At 35.3% G+C, this 12,218-nt stretch overlaps 6 protein-coding genes and 2 pseudogenes across 6 annotated transcripts; 4 read left to right on the top strand and 4 right to left on the bottom strand. All coding sequences in view use genetic code 6, as the record gives it.

Annotated features, from left to right (window-relative positions):
- Positions 1–771: 771 nt before the first annotated feature.
- Positions 772–3,483, bottom strand: SS50377_22942 (uncharacterized protein; the record flags this gene model as incomplete). Its single annotated transcript, XM_067906818.1, has 1 exon — positions 772–3,483. The coding sequence occupies one exon, from the start codon at positions 3,481–3,483 to the stop codon at positions 772–774; it is 2,712 nt and encodes a 903-aa protein (XP_067766086.1).
- A 64-nt stretch (positions 3,484–3,547) lies between these two features.
- SS50377_22941 (HMG (High mobility group) box domain-containing protein) lies at positions 3,548–4,036 on the top strand (the record flags this gene model as incomplete). The annotated part of the gene is made up of 1 exon (XM_067906817.1): positions 3,548–4,036. The coding sequence occupies one exon, from the start codon at positions 3,548–3,550 to the stop codon at positions 4,034–4,036; it is 489 nt and encodes a 162-aa protein (XP_067766085.1).
- A 172-nt stretch (positions 4,037–4,208) lies between these two features.
- On the top strand, positions 4,209–4,496 carry SS50377_22940 (uncharacterized protein; the record flags this gene model as incomplete). Its single annotated transcript, XM_067906816.1, has 1 exon — positions 4,209–4,496. One exon carries the CDS (start codon positions 4,209–4,211, stop codon positions 4,494–4,496), a length of 288 nt encoding a protein of 95 aa, XP_067766084.1.
- Positions 4,497–6,668: 2,172 nt separating this feature from the next.
- Positions 6,669–7,170, bottom strand: SS50377_22939 (Hypothetical protein; annotated as a pseudogene).
- A 204-nt stretch (positions 7,171–7,374) lies between these two features.
- On the top strand, positions 7,375–7,755 carry SS50377_22938 (uncharacterized protein; the record flags this gene model as incomplete). The annotated part of the gene is made up of 1 exon (XM_067906815.1): positions 7,375–7,755. The coding sequence occupies one exon, from the start codon at positions 7,375–7,377 to the stop codon at positions 7,753–7,755; it is 381 nt and encodes a 126-aa protein (XP_067766083.1).
- Positions 7,756–7,870: 115 nt separating this feature from the next.
- On the bottom strand, positions 7,871–8,305 carry SS50377_22937 (uncharacterized protein; the record flags this gene model as incomplete). Its single annotated transcript, XM_067906814.1, has 1 exon — positions 7,871–8,305. The coding sequence occupies one exon, from the start codon at positions 8,303–8,305 to the stop codon at positions 7,871–7,873; it is 435 nt and encodes a 144-aa protein (XP_067766082.1).
- Positions 8,306–9,006: 701 nt separating this feature from the next.
- SS50377_22936 (uncharacterized protein) lies at positions 9,007–9,252 on the top strand (the record flags this gene model as incomplete). Its single annotated transcript, XM_067906813.1, has 1 exon — positions 9,007–9,252. The coding sequence occupies one exon, from the start codon at positions 9,007–9,009 to the stop codon at positions 9,250–9,252; it is 246 nt and encodes an 81-aa protein (XP_067766081.1).
- A 263-nt stretch (positions 9,253–9,515) lies between these two features.
- Positions 9,516–11,822, bottom strand: SS50377_22935 (CHY zinc finger domain-containing protein; annotated as a pseudogene).
- Between the last annotated feature and the right edge of the window lie 396 nt (positions 11,823–12,218).

Raw genomic sequence — 12,218 nt, 5'->3', positions numbered from 1 at the left:
ATACCGGTTTGGCAGAAAACAAAAATATTCTTGGTACCATTTTGAGTAGCTGATTAAAATCTTACTTATCTATTACTATTTACACAATAAACTTTACATATTCAATGTTTTATCGTTAAGCAGCCATCTTAATTTTTTATTAATTACAATATAGTCCCTAAGATTATCAAGGGATAATTAACCTTCTCCCTATCTAACTTTTAAAAAATAGGCTTTTTATGATTGTAACACTTTTCTATAAAGAACACTTACATCATAGATCAAATAGGAAACTCTGTAGTATTTCTGTTACAAATATATAATTTAAAGCTTTACCAGTATAAAATAAACTGAACTTGCAATATTTATAGATTTTTAACCTAAGTATACTTTCTTATAATAGATATTTTACTGTTCCATTCATCTGTCCTAACGTAAACCACGTTCATCTGTTCCTACTTCAAAAATATAATTATTATATTATATAAAGTATTTATTCTCCATCCGAAGTCTATTCCTTTAAAACTTATTATTATACAATTTACATATATTTATAAACAACGACTCCATAACATCATCAATTACAGTAAAATCATATAGAAATCTACAAACCACAAATTTTGCAGTATTGCAACTCAATTTTTAACTAATTCTAAATTGATTCAATATGATTTATGCTCATTAAAACTTCTCTTATAATAAAATAGCTGATTATAGCTGAACTTTGTCATATTTCAGTAGAAAAATGACTATACCTATTTTCATTCTAACCAGTACACATTACTATGAACTTCACTCAGCCCCTCTCATTACCCGCGAAACAAACGCATCTAACCCGTTCCCTCCGTCGCCGTCATCTCTCCCTATCACTCCTTCCTCTGCATCACGCACCCTACGGTAGAAATCGTCTAGAAACCAATTTTCACGTGCCCAGCGCACCCGAAAACGGCCTGAAACCAAGCCAACATATAAGAGATTCGCCGCGAGCAGCCGTTCCATTCCCAGTACCTCACGTTCCTCAAGCTAAATATGCCTTAAAACAAAGAGCCAAGTGAGGAGGTTCAAGTTTGCAGTTGCTTTTTGCGTCTTCAGGACACCCACAAACTCGAAGCGCAGTGCACCCCGGAAGCGCCGAGCGAGCGTTGCGAGGCAGCTCTTCGCTGAGTGGAGCACTGACTCGTTTCTGCTCTGGACCAGGATAGGAACTACCTGCCGCAGCGCCGTTTTTGGAAGTAAAAGACCTGATTTGAGCTGCTGTAGCTAGATCAAGTTTATATAGAGCTGGTCTATATCGCTCTGAGGGCTGAAATCTGCAAGTTTTTCTTAAATGGAGTTAAAAAGCAATTTTAACTCAGAATTTCGCTCAGTGGTATTGAAATTGGTTTGAACGCTGAAATAACATTAAAAATAGAAATTTTCAAGGTCACGAGTGGAAATTTTCGCCGTAGAATTTTCTTAATTTTACATTTATATTATTTCAATATCATTTTCCACTCCCCATATTTATTACGATAATTATACAATTTCTATATATTAATTTTTCTACAGCATTTTTACAAATTTTTTATCTATATTATTACTACATTCTAATAATTTTAAAAGTTACAGAAACAACTGTAAATTTTCTATTTTCCGTTCCTTTAAAAGCTGTAGAATCGCTCCAAAATCGCCTGAAATTTTGTGAATTTTTGCGTAAAAAGTGAGTGTGCAGGAGAGCGAAAGCAGGAGTTCCAGGCCCATTTTGAAGCGTTAAATCTCGCAAATCAGGAACTCCAAAATGCGAACTGCGCGCCAGAAATCGAATTTGAGGATTTCTGGGCAGAAAAGCAGCCCCAACTGCGCGCAGGAAACGATTTATTGAAATAGAATTTGACTTTTCGCTCCTTATTCGAAAAATTGGGGAATTTGAGAAAGTTCAAATTCGTCAAAAGGGAGTGGAAAATCGAATTGAATTTCAATTTCGAGCTGCACGTTAGAAATCAAATTTTGGAGCAGCGCGAGGCCTGTAACGTCGTTTTCGAGCAATAAAAACGGAGCGAAATTGGTGTAAATTTCGCGTATTAGGGTTTGAAAACTAGTGATTTTAGATTTCGAATTCAGTGTTTCCAGCTCCGAATTTGCAGAAAAAACGATTTATTCTAATACACCTATTATATCTATTTTAGCTGCAAAAATTTTAGGTAAACTTGATAGTGCGAAGTGAGAAACTTGAACGTTTTTACTTGTGAAAAGGGAGTGGAAAATTGCTTTTGAATTGAATTATAAAAACTTGTTTTGGGCTAGAATTAACGTTTCCGCGATAATTCTTTTCACTTAATTAATCGATCCGTGGATTGTGAAAAAATACACTAATTTAGCCGTAAAAACTGCAGCTTGCGATCTTAAAATAGCGTAATTAATAAGCGTATCAGAATCAATACCCAACTCAAAATTTTCCACTCCATTTTTATTATTCTACGGGTTATCATATTATTATATGTTAAATAATTATTAATATTCAACACTATTTTCCACTTTAATTTACATTTCAAAATTCGTTAATTTCGCATAAAAATCGCATTTGAAACAGCTGTTTTCGCTTGGAAACCCACAATTTCCACAACATAATATCTAATTGGAATACAACAAATTTACGACCTTCAAGTACATCACCGCTCCATTTTCCATTCCTAAATTACATTTTTCAACTCCAAAATTTTCCATTTCCACGATTTCGTGCAAGTTCTTACTGAGTATCAAAAGGTCTAATTTAGATAATTCTGGCAAAATTTGAGCCGGATTTTTCCCGTTTTTAACCAAAAAATAAACGAATTCGAGGTCCAAAATGTACCTTTTCACTATAAACTTGAATGCAGTTTCGGAGATTTGATTGGAAAGGAGTGAAAACGCAATTTCTACGGTTAAAAAATTCTGGAAAATCATTAGGAGCCAAATATCTTCGGAAAGGCAGCAAACGGATAAAACGGTTTCTAAATTTTTGTGTATTTACATATAATAATGATATATAACTTTTTATGAGAAACTGAGAAACTGCGGATCCGGGTGGCGTGTCAGGGTCAGCTGGCATAAGTAAAGAAGGCTTTCGGCGAAATCTGGCTCAGAATTGAGCTTGTACAGTTAAAAACATGAAATTGGCGAAAGATAAATTTGGAGAGGAAAATTATTTGGAACTAATTATTATATTGTATTATTAAATATTTAATCGCAGAGTACTTGTAGCTCGAATTAAGTACAGCCAAACTCAGCGAAATTTTTCGTCGACGGTTGTGTCTCCGTAATTGAAGGCTCGTTAGACTCTGTTGCTGATTGTTCGGCAATTAGTGGTGCTAGGTTGATTATATCTAGTTTCGTGGCGCTAATAGTCAGTTCGAAGTCTTTCGCTATCTGTGTGATAGTTTCATCGTCCAAAAATACACTTATTGATAGATCATCTGCAAGAGTCGGAAATTCTGGGAAAATATCAAAAATAGGGTTAGGTAGCCGCTACAGTAATAGCTGTTCCATTTATTTATTTTATATTATACAGTATATAATAATTATATATTAATTTTTACATTCCACTTTTTTAATGAATAGACCTCAACGTCCTCAAACGCCATATTTTTAATATTCAAATGATTTCAAGCACTAAAACCCAACCTATTCAGCAAAATAGATTGCCGAAACGTGGCACCAGCTTCCTGAAGAAACTAAAAAATCTTTTGGTGATAATTTCTAGGCATAATACAAGTAGTATCAGATTGAAATGATCAAGTTTTACGAGGAAAATCCAGAATAAAAATAGATAGATGAGGAGCAGAAGGTTGTGTAAAGAAAGTAAAAATCAGATGCTGCCAAATAAAACTTCTCTAGGCTAATTTATACAGTAGCTCATCTTAAGAAATTTAGAGAATCCAATAGAGAAGTATAGTTTAGTTAATAGCTATTATAAATGGTCCATCTGTAATTTAACAAGCTTACAGAAGCTGAAAAGGTAGCTTGGAAAGATCTTTGGCGTCAAATAGATGGGGAGAAGAAAAGCGAGATTCAGTCATATTACGATGAATGGGCAAAGTGAAAATACAATATTGTTGAATTTGGGAAACGAGAAAGTGTTAATTGTAGTTTTGTTTGTCTAATTTATTATTACTAATTTCTAATAACAAATATTATATAATTGCTAATCATTTATTGTTTTATTAAGATAAATTATTAATATATAATTATGTACTAATTTAACATATTTAAAAATGAAAACAAGAAAACTTTTTCTAACCAAAACACCAATATAAACTTCGTCACTGAATATACGAAATTTTTCTCCAGAAATATGTAAACTTATTGATTTTCAACGCTTTTCGGAATCAGAAGAAGAAGTAACAACATAATAACTATAGAAAATGATTGCGGGAAAACGTATTATTGTTAAGAAGCTTATTAAAAGGATGTATAATATTGAATCTAGTATGGAACTCATTTAAATTAAAATTAAAACTATGAAAAACACTAGGGCCCGAACAATGTTTTAGTTACAGTGATTTTGGTATATAATAAGAAGCTACTAATTTTTTAACAACGCTCGGAATCAAGTAGTAGTTCTTACTCTTATGTTTTTCCTACTACGATGTATAAAAAAATTATGGTGATTAATGTAGTTGATATTAAAAATATTGATTTATTTATAGAATCACAAAAATAACTGAATATAGTAGTGATATATCAAAATAATTATCTGTATCATTATATTAACCGACATACTATCGACTATTATTAAGTTATATGATAATATAGACAAAGTTTATTGGTACTTATAACGACAGAAAATGAGTAACATGTGTTATATAGCATGAAATTTCCTAATGGTAATATATCAATTTTGGTGAGTATTGGGTATTATGAGGTTTGCTTATTGAAATTAATACATAAATTTATACCTAGAATTTTTTATCATGGCAGAGAATCTATTAAGCTGCTACTCAATCAGTTAGGCAATTTTATTTTGCCACCTGAGGAAATAATTTATCATATATATTAGTTAATCTGATTTTTTACCAAACTATTACAACTATAATGATCTTTAATTTGCTTGAAACTGAAGAATATTGTTGAAAATTCATATAGTAGCTATATATTACTACATTTTATTTACTATTTGCATTATTCTTCCTATCATAATATTTTTGTTTTATATTTAATGCACTATCGTTGAATATCACGATTTAATAAGATATTAAACTATCAAATTTATTAATTACAGTGTTACTAAAAGCAACTATAAGAATAATGCCGTAAATATAATGGTTTACATTTTTTCAAATTAAAAATTTATCACAAAATTTACAATATGCATCACTTTTTCGCATACTTGATATCCCCATTTATTAAACGTTTATACTACACGGCTGCATTTATAAATTATAAAATTAATCAACTATCTACTCACAACACTTTTTACGTACTAGTTGTAACCTTTGATACTTATTATCTCTTCCTAGTATATTTATTTAACTAAGTATAAAAAATTTAGCTTTTATAGCATTAATAGCTAAATAATATTTATCAACATCATGCACTCAAGAGGTTATTATTATTACAAACACTATAGATCACACAAAATATTAAAATATATAAAATACCTGGTAATACAAACTCATCCATATCTACTCTCATTTTTTGAGTGATTAATGAAATAAACTAATATTATATAAAATAAAAATATAATATTATGAAAACACTACTTTATAATAAACTAAAAAGTTAATTATAAACTAATCTTTTACTTGCTTTTGAACCTGCTGAACCTTAATATTTATTGGTTTAGAATTTGGTAAATTATATGAACTGGTTAATTGGTGTAAGTTACATACAATGTTTATCTCTCTGGGTTTGCGATATAAATAGTTTTCTTGATAAAATACAGAGAAGTGATATTATAATATTAACTTACTCAATAAGTATTAATATAGTTTATACAAACGGTTATAATGAGGAACCACAACTTTTATAAAATTTAGGTTTACTCCTATTATAATTCAGATATTAGTTAATACTGATTATAATCTTCAAATTTAATTCTTTATTTCCAAACCGTAAAAAAATCCTATTATAAATAACTTTTCTAATAATAATAGATTTTTTAAGACAATTTATTAAAGATGGTGTTTTTAATATTTTTTATTGAATCATTGACTTGGTTAGATCACTTATATGAATTTAGACCAATATTCGCGTATAAGCTTATAAATAAACTTCACTTTAAAAAACAACTGGTTATAACAACAGTATATTATTTTTTATTAAACAAAAATAGTATTACAGAAAATGATGAAAATGTAAATCCAATAAATTTATAACAATATGAGATCTTAGAGATACAAATGTATATTTTATATTTTAAAATTAGAATATAAACGTAAACTTTACGATTTATTTTTATTTGTGTATTTATTAAGAAAAATAATCTCCGTATATTATATAAAATATTGTATTAATGTTTTATCTCTAAATCATTATAAATAAACTATTGTATCAATATTTAAATATAATATTCAAAATAATCTTATACTGTATGTTAATGGATATTCACTAACTATATGTTTTTAATTTTTGCATATATTTTGCATAACTTACACTAATTCTGAGGAGCACTTACATCTTCCCTTTATTACCACCATATATTTGCTAATACTTGATGCTCCATCTAATTAGCGAATATTGTGTAACTGGATAATTTCGCTATTTGCCCGCGTGCCCGGACGTGGGGGCGGGACCTCTGCCGGTGTGGTCGTCTGCGCAGATGCAGTTTTCTCTTTACCTAGCGTTCCCAGAACGGGTAATAGTATTGTAAACAGGATAAGTGGTAGAATACTACGCCGAAAACAACTCGGTCAAAACGTGCAGCAATGTCATATACTACAATATGGTCAGTTTGTACCTGAGCCGCTGGTTCTGGCACCGCTGATCCCAGACCAAGTCGATGCACACCCACAGAAGCAGCTTACGTTGCGAGGCAGGTTGAGAGCAGTTTCGGTAAAGGACACCCTGAGTCGTGCGCGTGAGATCGAAAATTGCGGGGACACCCCTCTCGTAGGTGGCGGAAGGCACTCGTGCAGGGATCAGCCTCTGCATGGATTGCCCATTATAGCAGACCACGCTCAGCACTGCTTCGGTGCGTTGCACCCACCCACCTATCACTAGCACAACCAGCTCCATTTTAGGACACAAGCAGCTGTAGATGATTATGTGTCCGAAAGTGGCAATACTCGGAGTGTCAACATAAAGTAACATATGACTTCCAAGTTAGAATAAATTTTTTCGCGGCAGGACGATATCCATTCGGATATTTCAAAACGTTGCTATAAATAGATTCATATAAATGTCTGCTCCCTACGAGCAGAAATAAAAGCCATCCCCCACATGCTAGCTCAGATTGGATCTATTTCTAACTTAAATTTGATAATGCTATGGACTCCGTTCATTCGGCACCCATTCATTCAGCTTAGGCCGCCGTTCATGATACTGTATATTTGCGATAATATCTCTTCAACCGTAGGTACTGGACAGCTGGTATGTCGGCGCTGTCCCAGGTGGAGCCCCAACTTGTAGTACTTATTGCGAATCGAACCAGATTCGAGGTGTGGCAGCGCTGACTCTCTGATAGCGTCCCAGTCCCGGCCGAACTGGAGCACCGCGGTCTCCAGAAGCTGCGTCTCGTACGCGGTCCAGCAGTGGGCATTATGCGTCATTTCGTGGAGTGAGTACTAAAATATTATAGCTAATTCTTGTCCTACCCAATGACAGGTCCAAACCTGATACCACATTCCTTCCTTGTCACTTTTAGTCACACTCCATTTTGATTGGAATCAGATGCCCATTTACATTGCGTTTTAAATCCGCTAGTGATTTGGCTAACTCACTGAACGTTCGCCAGGATGGCTAGCAGCCCATCGATCTAGAGGCCGGTGAACTCGGGGCGCTTGCCGGCCTGTCGCTTGATGTAGGTGCGCAGCTCCTGCTTGTGGAAGGCGTTGCCGTGGCGCTGCGCCATGCAGCCCATGACGCTCTCAACGGCGGTGGCGGTGCCCTCCTGCTGCAGGGCTTCCTGGAGCAGCTCGCGGATCTCGTTCTTGTACTGGTGCGGCCGCTTGAAGAACTGCTTGGACCAGGTGTTGTGGAAGTAGTCCGCGGTCATGCGCTGGCTGACGCCGATGCGCCGGGAGATCTGGGTCCAGATGCCGTACCGCTCGTCGTTGGGGAGGTTGGTGAGCGCGCTTAGCAGCTGGTGGTCGGGCACGTTCACCACCTGGCGTATCTCGCTCAGGAACTGTTCTTTTTGCTGGGCGTTCATTTGATCAGGGTATACTTAAGTATAGTATGATATTTCTACTTTGGCGGGGGTGGAGTTTATATAATTTCAGATATATGGGATTATATAGTTTCCGCACCACTGTAGACATCTCCTTGAAACATAGTAATACATAGGGAGCCAATACCTATTGGATACGTTAGAATAAAATTTTCAGTGGATTAACAGATAGACGCATTACATATACTCTCACAAAATTGGAGGCAAATCCACATTATATTGGGTTTTCTTATCGCGCATTTCACCCACTCCTAAAATGGGCTTGGGTTATGCATTAGAGGGTCTGACAGCGCAACTTGCGGCGCGCGGAAAGCATCATGCGCCAATATCCATCGCGGTATTTCCCAAGCTCTGGATTCAAGGAACTGCACCCCTTCGCTTGATTTGACCTGCTGACGATAACCCTGCTGCTGGGTACGACGACGAAAAGAGGCATCAGTTTAGAAATGTTTCATTTCTAAACTGTTCTGCTCGCCTTAATTTGAAGTGTCTCTCCATTGGTTTTCTATTCTAAGGTAGTTTGTCGGAGCCCTAGATGGCTAATCTGAGGGTGCGAACGCCGTTGCACAGAATCAACATTGGTTGCGGAATCATCCCATTAAGCATCATACCCAGAACCTTAGCCTGCATCATGTGATTGCTTGTTTTCGTTGTTGTTAGCAGCCTCCGACAAAACAACTCAAATGACTAAGGCTTCTATGGCTTCTGTAGAGTTACCGGTGAAACTCAGATTTACACCAATGCCGCACGCAACAGTCAGATTCTCACCTCTTATCACACCCCAAATGCAGTACCGCCTGTTCTATCCTAGGTAAAGAGGCCCGGGTTCCATTAAATAGCGGTGGCTCAACTTTTAAACTGCCATTCTGGATAATCTCCTAGCGTGCGGTGGGACTAGGAAGCCTGAAACTGGTGTCAATCACCACTGATTCAGATGATGCCAGGCTGATCGGTTGCGGTAGAGTCTGTTCAAAGCAGGGTGTTAGGTTAGATTGGGATGATTGGTTTTTATTATATACTGCACCGTATCCGTGTCACAAGAATCTACATATAGGCCGCCGCGCCGCACTCAGTACCTTCAGAAAAGTTTGCATGTTCTACTAGAGAATATTCCTTGAATGACGGCCGGACTCATTCGTGAAGGGAGAGCACTCCTGCGGAATTCATTCCAATGTTACAATGATAACAAAAATCAGTAGCGCTCACCGTCCTTCTTTTTAGCGTTTCCGCGCTTTTACATCGCCATGCGTTTCCTCTCCTTGTTGCTGCGGCTCTTCCAGCTGCCGCGATATTTCTTGTCATCCTTTTTGCTCATCTTTTCTTGGTTCCGGCACCCATTACCCCCTTCCCAATGGCAACCTCTAGCTCGTGTTAAGTCACTGCGGCACCCTTAGCACATACTTTAAACGCTCTAATGCTTGCCGCAATACCCACAGATCATCTATTTTGCAATTTCATCTCCACACCCACAATTTTTAGTGTGGCAAACATCGCACGGAAAGGCCTGACCACATGCAAAGCGGAACCACCGGAATGATTTTTGATAATGCTCGCAGGTCCCATTGTTCGGTAATTTCTTCCCAGTACCGCTAAAGACTTATGCCTTCTATGGCTTCTACAGAAAGTTGGGTAGAGGGATTTGCTTTCCAGACTGAAGGGCAAAATATGATGACTCAAATGTGAATATAAGCGGCTTAAAACAGTTTGGGCATCGGCACTTAGCCCCTTGAATATCGTGTGAAACGAAGAACTAGACGGAGTTTTAGACTGAAAGAGTTCCACATTAACATTGGATTATGATCACAGAGTCATCCATGAAGCTCAACACAAGAGGAATACAATTAACATGGGACACGATAAAGAGTGGCTCTGGGTGTCCGGAGTCTCCTTTAAACGCTTGGTTGAAGAGTTTTGATACGCAAGATATCTCATGTTTAACCGTACAAAACTAGCACAACTACTTGCATGCCAGAATATCTGAATTTAAAGTCTTGTATTCTTTATAGATAGCCGTAGAATCTAAGGTTAGGACGCTCATCTTAGAACACTTAGAACACATTACACTGATTTGGACCTTCTAGAATTGAATAATCATAGAATTTTCGAGCTATAGGTTTGTCAGTGAAAGACGCAGGCTGTTAGGAGATAGCTGTGGGTCATTTATAGCCAAAAAAGAATCAGTAACTTGAGCGTATGTGTCATAAATTGAGGACTCCGAAGAAGAAAAGGATGATTCATAATATGAATCTGAATCCTGCTCATCACTTATCGCAAATTCCTCTCCTTCGCCCTCTAGATACTACTACACTCGTATTCTCTTTATTTGCAGTGCTGCAAATGCTGAAATATCTGAGAATAACTATATAATTATATCAAAATTCTTTAGTAGTGTGATACCACTTTCAATTAGTGGTATATAACATTAAGGACTAGGAAGAGAATTAATCTTAGTTAAGAAGTCTTGTTCTGAATATTATCCTTATTATACTTATGCATGTCGTATATACTTATATACAGGTGGTCTTATCATGCATATGTTAAACTGCTTCAAGGTATCTTCTCTCCTGTCTAAATCTTTGATATTATTACCTGCATCTATATCAGATGATCTCAAGATTTGACTCATCTCTCTGCTAAGGATAGATAGAAACTGGTAATCACAATAATCGATTGATAACATTAATTCTGGGGGAAGCTATCGGGCTTGTTTAGTCAAAATATGTAATAGTTTACCTTAAGGATCAACTCTTATGAAAGATTTCTTTTCTGTTATTAGATTAATCGCAATAAGGAATGTTACGTCGACATCATTCTCAGAGAATAGAGTAGAAAATACTGGGAGCAATTTCGAGGCAGCAAAAGGAATCTGCTTTAATGGAACGTTGAACGAAAATATTATCTCTGATTCAGTGTTTTGATGTATGTTAAACCCATCATATCGTCTTGATAATACTAACATATCTTTTGTCATCTGATTTTGTTTGAGGTTTACAAGAATATCCCTATAAGTAACTGATTGAATTGTATTCCATGTTTCATTTTGAGAAATATCTTTAGGTAATACTTCTTAACCATCTATTTTTGGCTTTTATTATAGATTCCTCTGTTATTAAAATGATTTTTATTACGCGATTTATGCATGGAACTAATCTAGAGTAATTATTTCAGACTCATCATATATTTTCATTCTTTATTTCATTTGAAGTTTCTTAAACTCTTCGTTTTTCAACTCTTGCTCTGTCTTATATCTAAATTAGACATGCACCTACTATACCTAATTAGTTAGCTATGTAACTACTTTTGGTTCCTCTATCTTCTCAACTTAGGTATCTGCTTGTTCAGCTAGAGTTTCGACTTAACATACTTATGATTGTGGGGATTCTATTGGTAACTATATTTTAGTGGCCTCTGGTAATGTATTGACTATTTCACACTCCTATTTAAATAAATAACGAAGACACGTGCAACCAGTCTCGTCTATTGCTTAATATCCTGTGAACCCAATTGTTGCTCTAAATTTTATATACTTATATGCCTATATTTTTATTTAATTTATAAATCATGAATTGGTCATTTGCGTCACCACAACCTCGGACACCATTGCAGACGTCACTAATAATGAATAATTCATCTCCTATGTTATAAACTTTAAAATTTGATGAGGATCTTGAAACAGTTAATCTTTAATACAAGCACTACATTTTTATGTATTAAGAACTGAAAAATTAGCAAACAGCAATTCAGTAAGAGTATAACTGCTAATCTAGACAATTATCTAATATTTTGTAAGATGTGCGTAGTTAAATAAACTATTATGACAATATGATTTCATAAATTTTGCATTAAACGAAAAATTTATAATTTTCATTAGATAACTAAACGGATGCAAATGATG

This window comes from Spironucleus salmonicida, chromosome 3 (genome assembly GCF_000497125.1).
Source record: "Spironucleus salmonicida strain ATCC 50377 chromosome 3, whole genome shotgun sequence".
NCBI classification, from domain to species: Eukaryota; Fornicata; order Diplomonadida; family Hexamitidae; genus Spironucleus; species Spironucleus salmonicida.
This window is presented reverse-complemented; position numbering and strand designations above follow the sequence as displayed.